We start from the raw sequence: 12,283 nt of genomic DNA, 5'->3' as shown, positions 1-12,283 counted from the left end.
GCCCTATGAAGTATCTCTTCAAATGCTATGTGACCTATTTTATCTAGGCCAGTTCAGGTCACTTCATAGAAACTAGAGGAAAGGTCTTTGAAGTAAACCAGGCTCACTTGATGTAACTTTTTTTTTTGATAGGCTTTTAACTTCACTACTGAAGAAAATAGATCTGGGACACAGAATATAGGTCAAGGGTCAGAATTCCATCACAAATACTCCCTTTTTATTAAGTTTCCAAAGAGGCTATTCAACTTTTCCAATTGTCTGTGTCTGTCATACATCTCCGTATTCCACTAGTTTAAGGTTCGTATCCACTTGAACAAAAGCCTTATACATTTGATGTATTTGTTAAATGTGTCATCCACATCCACTCAACCAGCCAACCTGTTCCCATATACTGTTTAAACTTCCTGAGGATAAAGACCCACGGGGTTGCATGTGAGCGTCCTCCCTCTCGTAATTATGACTCTCGTTTTCGGCTTGAGAGCCATGGGAATCTACACTTTGTATCAAGAAGAGATTGTCAAGAGACAAAAAGTTCTGTCTTATTGCCATCCATGACAGGTAACATCTTTTTCCTCAAATAGGAATGGATCTAGCAAAGCAAGCTTTACGATTCAGAAGGAATTATTGATGCCATCTACTCTAAGTAAAATTTCATTTTAAGATCCAGCAAGCCAATGGAGTTCAAGTCCACTGATTATCGGGAGATGGCCCCGACAGTTCCATTGACCGTCTGAAATTCTGGCACAGAAAGGACTCAGCTATTAGTACCCCTTCTCCTCTCTCCCTCTGCTGTCACCTCCTGCCTCCCCGTCAGTGACTCCCGGGAGAGGTAAAGAGGCTGGTGTGAGCCCTGGATAGCTTCCCAGTGGGGAGAAATCTGAAAGTGGAAGCCTTGGTGCGTACAGAGGAGAGGACGGGCTCCTCGCGTCTCTGCCCTGCCCTGGCAGTGCTGCCTGCCTGCAAAGCATGTCACCACTTAATATTATTGGATATAACTGGACATAGTAGGTGCAAGCACAGATTGTTACATATACCAACTTCAGATGCTTTCTGAAAACTGGTGTGTCGAGACTTGTGGTCTTATCCCTGGAGAGAGGCCCGTGAGCAGCCTCCGAGAGCTCTTTTCTCTCACCCAGGCTTACTTGCCTCCATTCTCTTGCAGGCGTGTATCCTCTGTTTGGAAGAAATGCTCCCGACCTCTCTGGAGCTGCCTTGCGAGTTCACGTGGTTCTTTCCCCCCACACTGAGCCCACGCGTGAGCTGGACTCCATGGACTGCAGCAGCCACAGTGAGTCCGAGCAGCTCCCCAGCAAGAAGGATGAGCTCCAGCTCTCTCCACCCTGTGTCCTCCAGAAGTCTCCAGCCTCCGCCCTGGTCTGCTGCACCAGCACTGCAGCTGAAGTGGGGCCCCCCGACGAGGGCCCTCCCGAGTTGGATGGGACTTTTGCAGTCAGTATCCTGGTAGAGAGAGCCATGCACTTGAGCTTGAAAGGTATGCTCTACGTACTTACCCAAAAGCAGGTGTCCAGCTCCTCGGGGTACTCTCCGTCTTCAAAGAGCTTCCAGATTATGGCAGGACCGACAAGGATGGTTAATCATCTTAGTCGATCCTTCTGTTTTCCCAAGCCTAAAGGCTGAAGTCACGTGAAAGCCTTTCTGAGGCTAAAGCTGACTTTGCCAATTGTATTGATGCTGCAGATCATACATTCCTGTCCAGAAATCCAGGCGTCAGCCTTAGTGCCCCCTCTCTTCTTTATCCACCAGGCATGCCCACATCAAATCAATGGTTCTTTTTTTTTTTTTTTTAATTTCTCATAAGTCTCTTCTTCCTCCTCCATTCCACCCACTTAGGCCCTCAGTATGCACCCAAGACTAGGGGTATTTAGCACTGGGTCTGCAGGTCCCCAGGAGATTCATAAGAAAAATTTGGAGTTGATGATACTAGATAGAAAAGAATTCTATTAAGAGCAGTCCTGCAATGTTGACAGCCACAGAAATCACAAGCATCTTTGTGTCATTGTAGTGTCTTAGAATATCATTTTATTCTTACCAGTTCTTTGAATTTATAGCACTTATTACCTACATCTAGGTTTCATCAATAAAACATACACTTTTATATCACAAATTTATTCTAAGTTTTGATAGCTACCAGTATAATTAGATTTCTTTATAATCCTGTGTGTTTTGCATTATGCATTTTTAAAGGAACACTCTTAAACGAAGGGGCCCAAACACGTCACCAGACTGTGAAGGTGTCTCTGCAAAACAGCCTCCTCCCACCATTTGTTAGCCTGGCATCTCCACTGAGGATGTCACTTTGCAGTCACCCTCCCTCGTCAGGCTGCTCATTCCAGCTCCACTCCCAAGGCTTAGGTCTAGCCTTGCTGTGGACTGGAGGGCTGCCTGACAGAAGGGCCCCCTCCTGTCTGGTCCCTTACACCTGTTGTTCTCTGGTTATCCAGTCGGTACTGACATCTTCCCGACATGTTTGTCCTCTCTGCTGATAGCCTCTCTAGAGTAAAGCCTTGTATGGTTCACCCTGCATTCGTTCGTTTAGCAGCCAGAGGAGCAGCAGTGTTGGCCCTGCAGTAAGCACTGTCTTAGTGCAGGGCAGGGCAGAGAACAGAGTAAGTAAGCATCATGTACCGTCCGCCCCCTGTGATCCAGTCCCTGGCAGAAACAGCTTGAAGAAGAGGAAGGGCTTCTGCTCGTTGTTTTAGAAGTTCAGTCATGGCTGCTTGGCCATGGAGGCCAGAGCATGAGGCACAGGCTTTTCTTCAGTTCTTGGCAGAAAATGCAAAGAAAATGGGAGCCTAGAACAAGATGCAGCCCCCAAGGACACACCCTGTACCCTACTTCCTCCATCTAGACCCCTCTCCTACAGTTCTCACAACCTCCATAAATAGTACCACCAACCGAGGGCCTGGCACACAGCACGTGAGCATGTGGAAACATTCATACTCAAACCCTGGCAGCTCTGCCCTGGCTGTTGCTTCCAGTACTCTCCTCCTCCTCCTCTTTCTCCCTCTACCACCAAGACTGTATGGCTGGCCAGCAGATCTGACCCGTCTCTCCATCAGCTAAAACACTTGGTTGGTTTTCTATCACCTGCAACCCTGGTAACGTCGCACACGGGGTCCTGCCCATCTGGCCTCATCCGCCTTGCCAGCTGCTTTTCTCACCATGTTTATCACACTCGGCAGCTTGGTTTGTGCCAGGGCACTATTAAGTCTCGAAACTATCAAGCCTTGTGTCGTTTCTTCTACTAAAAACACCTTTCTCTCTCTCATTAGTCAGACTTGCCCCTCTCCTTAGAAGAGTAGGTTGAAGTCATGCCAACACTCTGGCGCCTGACCCTGTCACACCCATTAGCACAAGCCTGCCTCTGCGCCCAGGCTGCCCTGTACCACCACCGCCTTTTCAATGAGTCATGTTACTTTGTACTGATTACTGTCTCTGGTTCCCATCCTTGGCTCGGAGAGTATGTTACTTGCTTCTGTGTCCTCGCATCCTGACTCTCGATTCAGCTGAGCGGAAAATAACCTCCTGCTCTGGGGATCTGAGCCACAGCCTCTCACATTTCTGGCTGACTCCACTTGTAATCACTTGTTACTTGGCTTCTTACAACAGCCAGGTCGTGACATGTCCGGGTGGACACCGGCTTTCATAGACTTCCTTGGTGCTCAGATATCTCCTCTTGAGTGATGATCCCATGTGGTCCTTTCACCCATAAACATGTCAGCCAGGTGGGGACGTGCAGAGCTGCTCCCTGTCTCTGACGTGACCCTCTCCATCGTGCCAGGACAGGGCTTGGGAATGGGAAGTGGAGGGCTGGCCTGCCCTGGCTGAGTTGTGACTGTTTGGTGACCTGGAGCAGCCGCAGACCCACTTGTCATTTCCTCAGCTATCAAACATGATGATCACACGAGTTCATCGGGGATTCTTTTTCTACTGCCATCTTCCGAGAACCTGGGGCTGAGGGGGTGTGTGCTCTCTGTACACTGTCGTACCTTGTCAAGCTTTCACAAGCGTCATTTACATGCTTCAGCATCACATTGCATTTGCTCCTGCCTCCAACAGCATTCTCATTGTGCCTGAACTTTCCAGGCCTTGGCGTGGAATGAACAATTTCTTTGTACATGCTGATGATTTACAGACAACCCTAAAGCATGAATGTAGAGCAATTACAAACTTTCCATGGCCCCTTCTCTAGACGTGGTTCCGAAAATACAAGTACATTTGTTACAGAATCCTTGGGGAGCCCTCCTTTAAGAAAGTAGCTGCGCCGGGCATTGGTGGCGCACGCCTTTAATCCCAGCACTCGGGAGGCAGAGCCAGGCAGATCTCGGTGAGTTCGAGGCCAGCCTGGGCTACCAAGTGAGCTCCAGGAAAGGCGCAAAGCTACACAGAGAAACCCTATCTCGAAAAACCAAAAAAAAAAGAAAAAAAAAGTAGCTGCACACCTTTAATCCCAGCACTCAGGAGGCAGATACAGGCAGGTCTGTGTGAGTTCGAGACCAGCCTTGTTTACATAGTGAGTTCCAGGACAGCCAGGACTGTTACACAGAGAAATCCTGTCTTGAAAAACAACAACAACAACAAAAAAAAAAAAGTAGCAGCTTTGAGACCAGTACAGTGGCACATACCTTTAGCCATGACTATTCAAGAGACTGAGGCAGGAGAGTTGCTTGATCCAGGAGTTCAGAGCCAGCCAGGTCAACATAGCAAGGCCCTGTTCGAAAAGAAGAGAAAGTCAACTTCAATAGTCTTAATCTTTATGTGCTTATATTACACAAGACAGGTCTTTTAAGCCCTGTTTTTACAAATGAGACACCTGGAAGAGAAAGGTAAAGTGCTTCGAAGCAATGTGAGGTACAGCTGGAGATAGATATTACAGAGATAGAGATTGTCTCTGTGTCTCTCTCCTCAGATCAGAACCAATTCTGACTCGGCTTGTGAACATTTGACACAGAAATGTCAAGTAGTACTAGATTTATAGAACCATACTAACTTGTTATTTTTAAATGTGTATTTATGTATTCATTGTGTGTGTCCATGCATGTATGCACACGCCATGGTGCCCAAATGGAGGTCAGAGGACTTGGGGAAGTGGGTCTCATCTCCCGCCTTGTTGAGGGGGTCACTGAGGCAGGGTGTCTCCTTGTGTCGGCTGCTGCTCTGTGGTATGGGCCAGGCTAGCTGGCTGTGAACTTCCTAAAAGTTCTGTCTGGTTCCCATCTCAGTGGAGGAGTGCCCGAGTTACAGTTGCATACCGCCAGCTTTAGATGAGCACCTGAGGCAAAGCTCGGTCAGCAGGCTTGTGTGGCTAGCTAGCTCTGGTGCCTGCTGAGCCGTCTCTCCATCCCTGGACTAAGTTTTTTTAACATTCAAGACTGGCCTTTGGAAGGTTTTCACTGGCTTAAGTGCTGTAAAGCTAGCTCACCTCAGACCTCAGCTGCTCCCAATGTGTTTGTCAGCCCTATTAGGGGTAGAATGAGTTTCTTCTGAAATGCCTTAAAAAGTGCTTGAGTAGCCGGCAGTGGTAGTGCACGCCTTTAGTCCCAGCACTCAGGAGCCAGAGGCAGGTGGATCTCTGTTGAGTTCAAGGCCAGCCTGATCTACAAAGCTAATTCCAGAACAGCCAGGGCTACATGGAGAAACTCAAAAAAAGCCCCCAAAAAGGCAGGGGGCAGGGGCCAGTGTTCCAGAGCCTGACCCTTTCCAGAAATGTAAACAAGCCCAGATGAATTCTCATTCACTGGGAGAGAGCAGGGTAACTGGATAGACCTGCATTGCCCAGCAGATTTCTTTATGGATGCCTAATTGGCTAAAAGCTCTAGAATTATTTCCTCCAAAGTCAAAACAGTAGTATTATTTCTAGACTTCTACAAATTGCTTCAAAAGTAAAAACTCAGGGTAGATCTGGGGAGCCACAGCATAAGAAAGATCAGAGCAATATTGATGTACATCTAGAATTAGAATTTTATTATGGGAAGTGATTTGAGAGCAGGTGTCCAGAAGAGAAACATGAGCTGAGAGAGCCAGAGGGAAATGGCAGTGGTAGAAAGGTCACTAGTGAGCCAGGCTTGGTGGCATAGTCCTGTAACTCCAATACTAAAGAGGCTGACGATAGAGGACTATGAATTTGAGGCCAGCTTGGGCTACATAGCAGGAAGGGAGGAAAAAGGAAAGAAGGGAGGAACATGAAAACATGTCAGGTAGAAGAGTCGCTCAAGCAAAGACCAAAGGTAAGAGAACTAGACTCAGCCCTGCACATGTATGAGGCCCCTTCCAGCACTCTCTGATACCCGGAAGCCCAGCTTCCTGACCTGGGGGTCACAGGTCTCATGGGTTGCATAACTGAGTGGGGATCACAGAGCATTTGACAGCAATGATGGTACAGAGACCAGAAATTAATTCAAAAATTGAGCACTAACAAATCGGTAGTATTTCTGGCAGCTTTTAATGCTTGACTTCATGGTAGCCTTGGTTCTGAACTCACACTGTATATCCAGTCACTACTCAAGACCAACAAACAGCTGATTTTAGGTTACCATATGTTCTGAGTCACAATGCATACAAAGCTTTCTGCCTTTGTATTTTGAGACAGGGTCTCGCTATATAGCCCTAGCTGGCCTTGAACTCACAGAAATCCACCTGCCTCTGTCTGAAATTTAAAGGCATGAGCCATGACACCCAGCAGTTTAATTTTGAAAAACAGACTTAATGTTTTCTCATCACTGTTCCTCAGCATTTATCAAATTACTTCATCTCTGAATTGTAGTAAAATGTTTGGCTTTTTTTCTTAATTGCTGAATTGAGTTTCATAAATAAATAAAAAATCTTTCAATGAGTTTTAGCTTGAAATTAGGACAAAATTTCCAGCATTTTTCTGAAATGGCCCTAACCATGCTTCTTTGTACTGTGTGTGTATTTACAAAGTGGCACTCACAGAATTGACTATTACAAGTCAGATCAGCCACATCCTGAAGTATCAAGTGTTCAACCAAGATTTCATTCCTTATGTAAAAATAAACAAGCATGGCCATCTCACTAGTGTATAGATTGCTTTTATCCTTTATGAACAGTGAATTTATATGTATTTTAGAGAATTATTTTTAAATGAACTTTTTATAATTTTCTCTGAGTAAATATTGATTTCTATGCCTATTTTAAATGTATATGCCTGCCCACCCAAGTCACATACAAATTTCTCAGATAAAAAGTAGTCCTAAGTAGATGGTTTAAGAAGCCCTGCTGGAGAGATGGCTCAGAGGTTAAGAACACCTTAATACCAGAACTCTGGCTGTTCGTCCAGAGGTCCTGAGTTCAATTCCCAGCAACCACATGGTGGCTCACAACCATCTGTAATGAGATCTGGTGCCCTCTTCTGGCCTGCAAGGATACATGCAGACAGAACACTGTATACATAATAAATAAATCGTTAAAAAATAAATAAATTATAAAAAAAGAAGAAGAAGAAGAAGAAGAAGAAGAAGAAGAAGAAGAAGAAGAAGAAGAAGAAGAAGAAGAAGAAGCCCTGCCATAAAATGCAATCCCCTGCTGTGTTCTCTTTCAGGGAGCCCCTTGACAGAGCGGAAAGTGTCCGTACCCAGTAGCTGTGTGTCCTTTGCAACAGCCGCTGAGCCGTCTCCTGTGTACACCCATGTGGTTGAGAACACCGATTCACCCATCTGGAATTTTCAACAGCAGTCAAGGTTTGTGTGTTCTGATGGTTATTATCTGTTTAGAATCAGCTTTTTGTTCCAAGAGACAAACTCAGAGCCAGAAATACAATAGAGACAATAATGTTTGAGCAGGACTACAAAGTGCATCTTTATACAGTTGTTTGTCCTGGTGTTTACAGATTCATGGCTCCCAGCGGTTAGAGGGCTTATTGCAGTGTTGTTGGGTTTTAAAACTTACTGTGTGTGTGTGTGTGTGTGTGTGTGTGTGTGTGTGTGTGTGTGTATATACATACCATGGCAAGTGCATGGAGGGCACTGGACAAATTGTGGGCATTGGTTCCCTCTGTCCCTCGTGGGTACCAGGGACAATTGAGTTGTCAGATTTGGTAGCTTTTACCTGCTGAGCCTTCTTGCTGGCCTTGTTTCAGTGTTTGTTTGTTTATTTGTTTAAATTTATTTTATGTGTTTGAATGTTTTGCCTGTATATATACATACATACATACATACATACATGTGTGTGTGTACCATGTCAGAGGAAGGTGTTGGCTCCCCTGGAACCGGGGTTACAGATGGTTGTAAGCTACCGTGTGGGTGCAGGGAATTGAATTGAGATCGTCTGTAAGAACAACCAGTGCTCTTTACCACCAAGCCAATCTCCCCAGCCCCTTGTTTCAGTGCTTTCAGCTCTGATTGTTGCTCAAAAAATAGTGAGAGACAAGAGGTATGCCTTGCTCTGGGAATGCAAATGAGTAAAATTCTCTCTCCTGTTAAATTGTGGTCATCCTGGGAAGAAGCATCAAAGTTAAAGGCTGTACTCAAGTTTGACGGTGTGGTAAAAGAAGTAAGACCGGTACTGGTAGAAAGGTGGCTCAGAAAAAAAGGGGTTATTTAGGCCAATGTGGAAGCCAGAGTGTGCCTCATAAATAAAACTGCAGAGCTAAATAGTAGAAGAGTGTATACATAAATTACGTAGATGACGAAGCTAGGTTTGGGGGCAGTATTCTAGGTAGAGAATTAATCTCAGTAAAGGAAAAGACCTTTAGTGCAATGGAAAGAACCTGGTCTTTGGAACCAGAGAAACTTTGTATCCAACCACATCCCTGACATATCCTAGCTGTGCTAATTAAGTTACCTACTATCTCCAAACATCAAATTCCTCATTTTAAGATGAATATAATTTTATAGGTAACTGTAAAATCTAAATTAGAAGTTTTTTTGAAGATTGCTTAATCAGTCTTAATAACATAGACATAAAGCTGCTAAGGTTGATATAATCATTATATAAAATACATACATGAATACTGTCTTTCAAAATATAAAGTTGCCAGTCTGGTGTTACATGCCTTTAATCCCAGCACTCAGGGAGCAGAGGCAGGTGGAGCTCTGTGCATTTGAGGCCAGCCTCGTCTACACGGCAAGTTTTAGGCCAGCCAGGGATACATAGTAAGACTGAAACACATACACGTACACACATGGGGTGGGAAAGTCCACCTTTCTATTGAATGAAAGTTTGTTTTTATTCCCTTTACATGTCACTTGAAGATGGGAAATCGTCATTTATATTCAGGTTTATTAAACAAGCTTTTTTAAGTATTATAAATGTTTACCTTTCACCAGCTTCAAGGTTTATATTGTGGCCAAATTTCCCATCCAATTGATCTATCAAATCCTACTGAATGAATGCCACTCCGGGTTCTAAGGCATCAGTTTCTTCTTGCAAAGTTTTCTTTGCTGCTTCTAACATTCCTTGGGTTTCTTCTTGAGACTGTCTAAAGAAAACATCTCTAATCTGATAGGGTATCATCCTCAATTCTGAGTTCCATACTGTGGAAGTTTCTTGTAGTTAACTCATGGTGACTGTTGGTTTTTCCTAACAGGTTATCAAAAGAGCTGCTTCTGGACCCACATCAAACCCTGGTCTTTAAAGTGTGGCATAAAGGAGGTATGAGTGCTATTCTGTGATTTTCTTTTCCAGATAAGGAGAGCCATGATCCTAATGACCATGGGAACACAGGTGTCTGGTAGAAGAGACTCACACAGAAGCCTCCATTATTCTCTTGTGGAAGTTAAATACTTAGGAGTCATATTTTTTAGACTACCTGCTTAATGTAGGAATCCAGTTGCATTTGCGCCTTTCCAGTTGCATCTGTCTTTAGCTGTCATGTACAGGACACATACAAGTGGTTTCCTCCACTTTGTTAGACCTTCTGTTGGCTCTGGCTTGTCAAGCAAGACCAGCAGAATATGAGGCCGTAGTGACATCTTATCCTTCCTTGTTTTAAAAGCCTCCCTAAGAGGGAGTGCTGACATGGTCCTCGAACCTATTTTTGCTTAGCTACTATGGGTTGTTTGCTTGTTTTGAGACAGGGTCTCACTGTAATCTGGTCTGTCCTTGAACTCACTACCCTCCTGCCTCCAACTTCCCAATGCTGGGATTGCAAGATGTGCCACTACTTCAGAGGCACAGCCTGGCTCCAGTAAGACGGCTCAGTGGGGAGAGTGGCCACCAAACCCCATGACCCACATGGTAGAAGAAGAGACCCGTGCCCACAAGCTGTGTTCTGACCTCCCGCCACATACAAGCTATGGCACATGCACGCCACCCTACCCCCCAAAATAAATAAATGGAACTTTTAAAATGTGAAGAAAATAAAAAGAAACATAAGCCAATAGTATTAGGGGCATTGACTCTGAAGCCAGACTCTTTGGATGCAAATGTGAGTTCTGCCTCCGACTGTTGCGGTGGGATCTTGGATAAATGACTTGACTTGTCTGTGCTTCAGTTTCCATAGCTGCAAAGTAGGGGTATTAACAGTGCCTACTTCAGAGGGTTCACGGGGCAAGGCCGGACAGCACATGTCCTGGTGGTTTCCTTGTGCCTGTGCAATGAATGGCAATCATCTAATGACGTTATACATAGAACAGGGACATGGCTCAGTCACTGAGTGCTGCTGGGCAAGCGTAGGAGCCTGAGTTTGGATCTCCAGCACCTACATAAAAGCTGCTCACAGCACTGGAGAAGTGGGAATGGCGCAGCCCTGGAGTTCATTAGCCAGCCTAGCCAAGTCGGTGAGCTCCAGGTTCAGTGAGAGACCTGTCTCGAAAAGTGAACTGGAACGTGATTGAGGGAGATACTAATACCAACCTTTGGCGTGTGCGCGCACGCACACACACACACACACACACACACACACACACACACACACACACACACACGAGGGGGAGGGTCCAGTGAGAAGAGAGCAAGTGCTGAAGCCAGCTGGGTAGAGCCAGGGTCTGAGCACAGTTCTGACTGACTGTATAGCTGTCACTGCAAGACTGCAAGACTGGCTGATGCAGAAAAATGAGATGGCAGCTTGGACACCCTGTCTTCTCACAGCCTAGTAAGTTCAGTCCCGCTCAGCCACTCCTGACGTCTAGCCCCGTTAAGATCCTGCTAGCTCCTGCTTTCCAAACCCCAGTTGTTTGGAGTCATCCACAGAGCACAGCACTTTGTCTGCCAGTGTTTAGTTCCAGTATTGACTGAGACCTGAAGGAGACCAGGAGTGCCGGGGCAGGAAGGGCATGCCTTTTCCTGTGCTCCTGTGTGAGGGCTGCTCTGATCTGGCTTTGAAGAGGAATTCTCTGCTACTGCTTTGCATTCACTTACAACTCCACCACTACCAGCCTTGTGGATGCAAGGACTGGTCCAAAGTCAGTTTCTCTAGCTCAGCATAAGTAATTCCTGGTGTATTTAACTGGGCTCCATACCCCTTCTTCCTTCCTTTCCTCCCTAATGTTCTATAGCAATTCCCAGACGGGGTTCACCTTGTTCAATGGCAAGAGAAAAAGTAAGGTCTGATTATATGCAGACCTAGGTTCAAATCTTTACTCTGCCATATAATTATATGTACATTCTTTTGGGGTTGTGTGAAGATTAGAAATAATATCTGTAAACAACTTGGCACATAAGTGCTGCTCAGTAAATGGGGCCACTTTCGTTATGCCGCCACCATGTTAGGGCTGCTGGGTATGGGGAATAAAATGCTGCCCCTATCCTCAGGACCCCCAGTGATGCCTGTAAGCTCATGTTGTAAATGGATTTAAGGGAAATGCCTCAGCCAAACAAGACAGATTCATCTAACTGTCTAGGCCTGCCCACACAGATCCCCCACACACCACAGAGAGCATCTGAAGAACACCAGGCCATCCGTGGTCAGCAAGTGCTTGATTTCCTGTTCTGCCAGTTCCTATGCCAAGTGACAGGATACAGAAGGCAGACAGCCGTGGGGACACGAGAAGTGCAGTTAGCATGCTTGAAAAAATGCAGGGTGGCATGCTGGAACCTTTAACCCAGACTCAGGATATCAAAGCAGCTTCCTGTGTCATACATCACCTAACAGCTGGATCAGCGTGGATCAGTATCCCATGCTGGTTTTCAGGGGTTGTCTTTCTTTTATAACTGATTTACTTGGCTCTTAATTAATTGTAATACATATGTATATCTTAGGAAGTGTAGGAAATACAGGCAACTATAAATAAGAAAGTGAAAATCTGCCAGGCAATGGTGGCACACGCCTTTAATCCCAGCACTCAGGAAGCAGAGGCAGGCAGAT

General features: G+C 45.5%; 1 protein-coding gene across 1 annotated transcript in view; it reads left to right on the top strand.

Annotated features, from left to right (window-relative positions):
* C2cd3 (C2 domain containing 3 centriole elongation regulator) overlaps positions 1 to 12,283 on the top strand; it is a 118,299-nt gene that overhangs the window by 71,986 nt on the left and 34,030 nt on the right. Inside the window, 3 exon segments of the mRNA XM_028877526.2 lie at positions 1,163 to 1,492; positions 7,580 to 7,718; positions 9,566 to 9,630. Coding sequence (XP_028733359.1) covers positions 1,163 to 1,492; positions 7,580 to 7,718; positions 9,566 to 9,630 — 534 coding nt within the window.

This window comes from Peromyscus leucopus, chromosome 1, assembly GCF_004664715.2.
Source record: "Peromyscus leucopus breed LL Stock chromosome 1, UCI_PerLeu_2.1, whole genome shotgun sequence".
NCBI lineage: Eukaryota > Metazoa > Chordata > Mammalia > Rodentia > Cricetidae > Peromyscus > Peromyscus leucopus.
The sequence above is the reverse complement of the archived record's forward strand: the minus strand, read 5'-3'. Positions and strand labels throughout refer to the sequence as shown.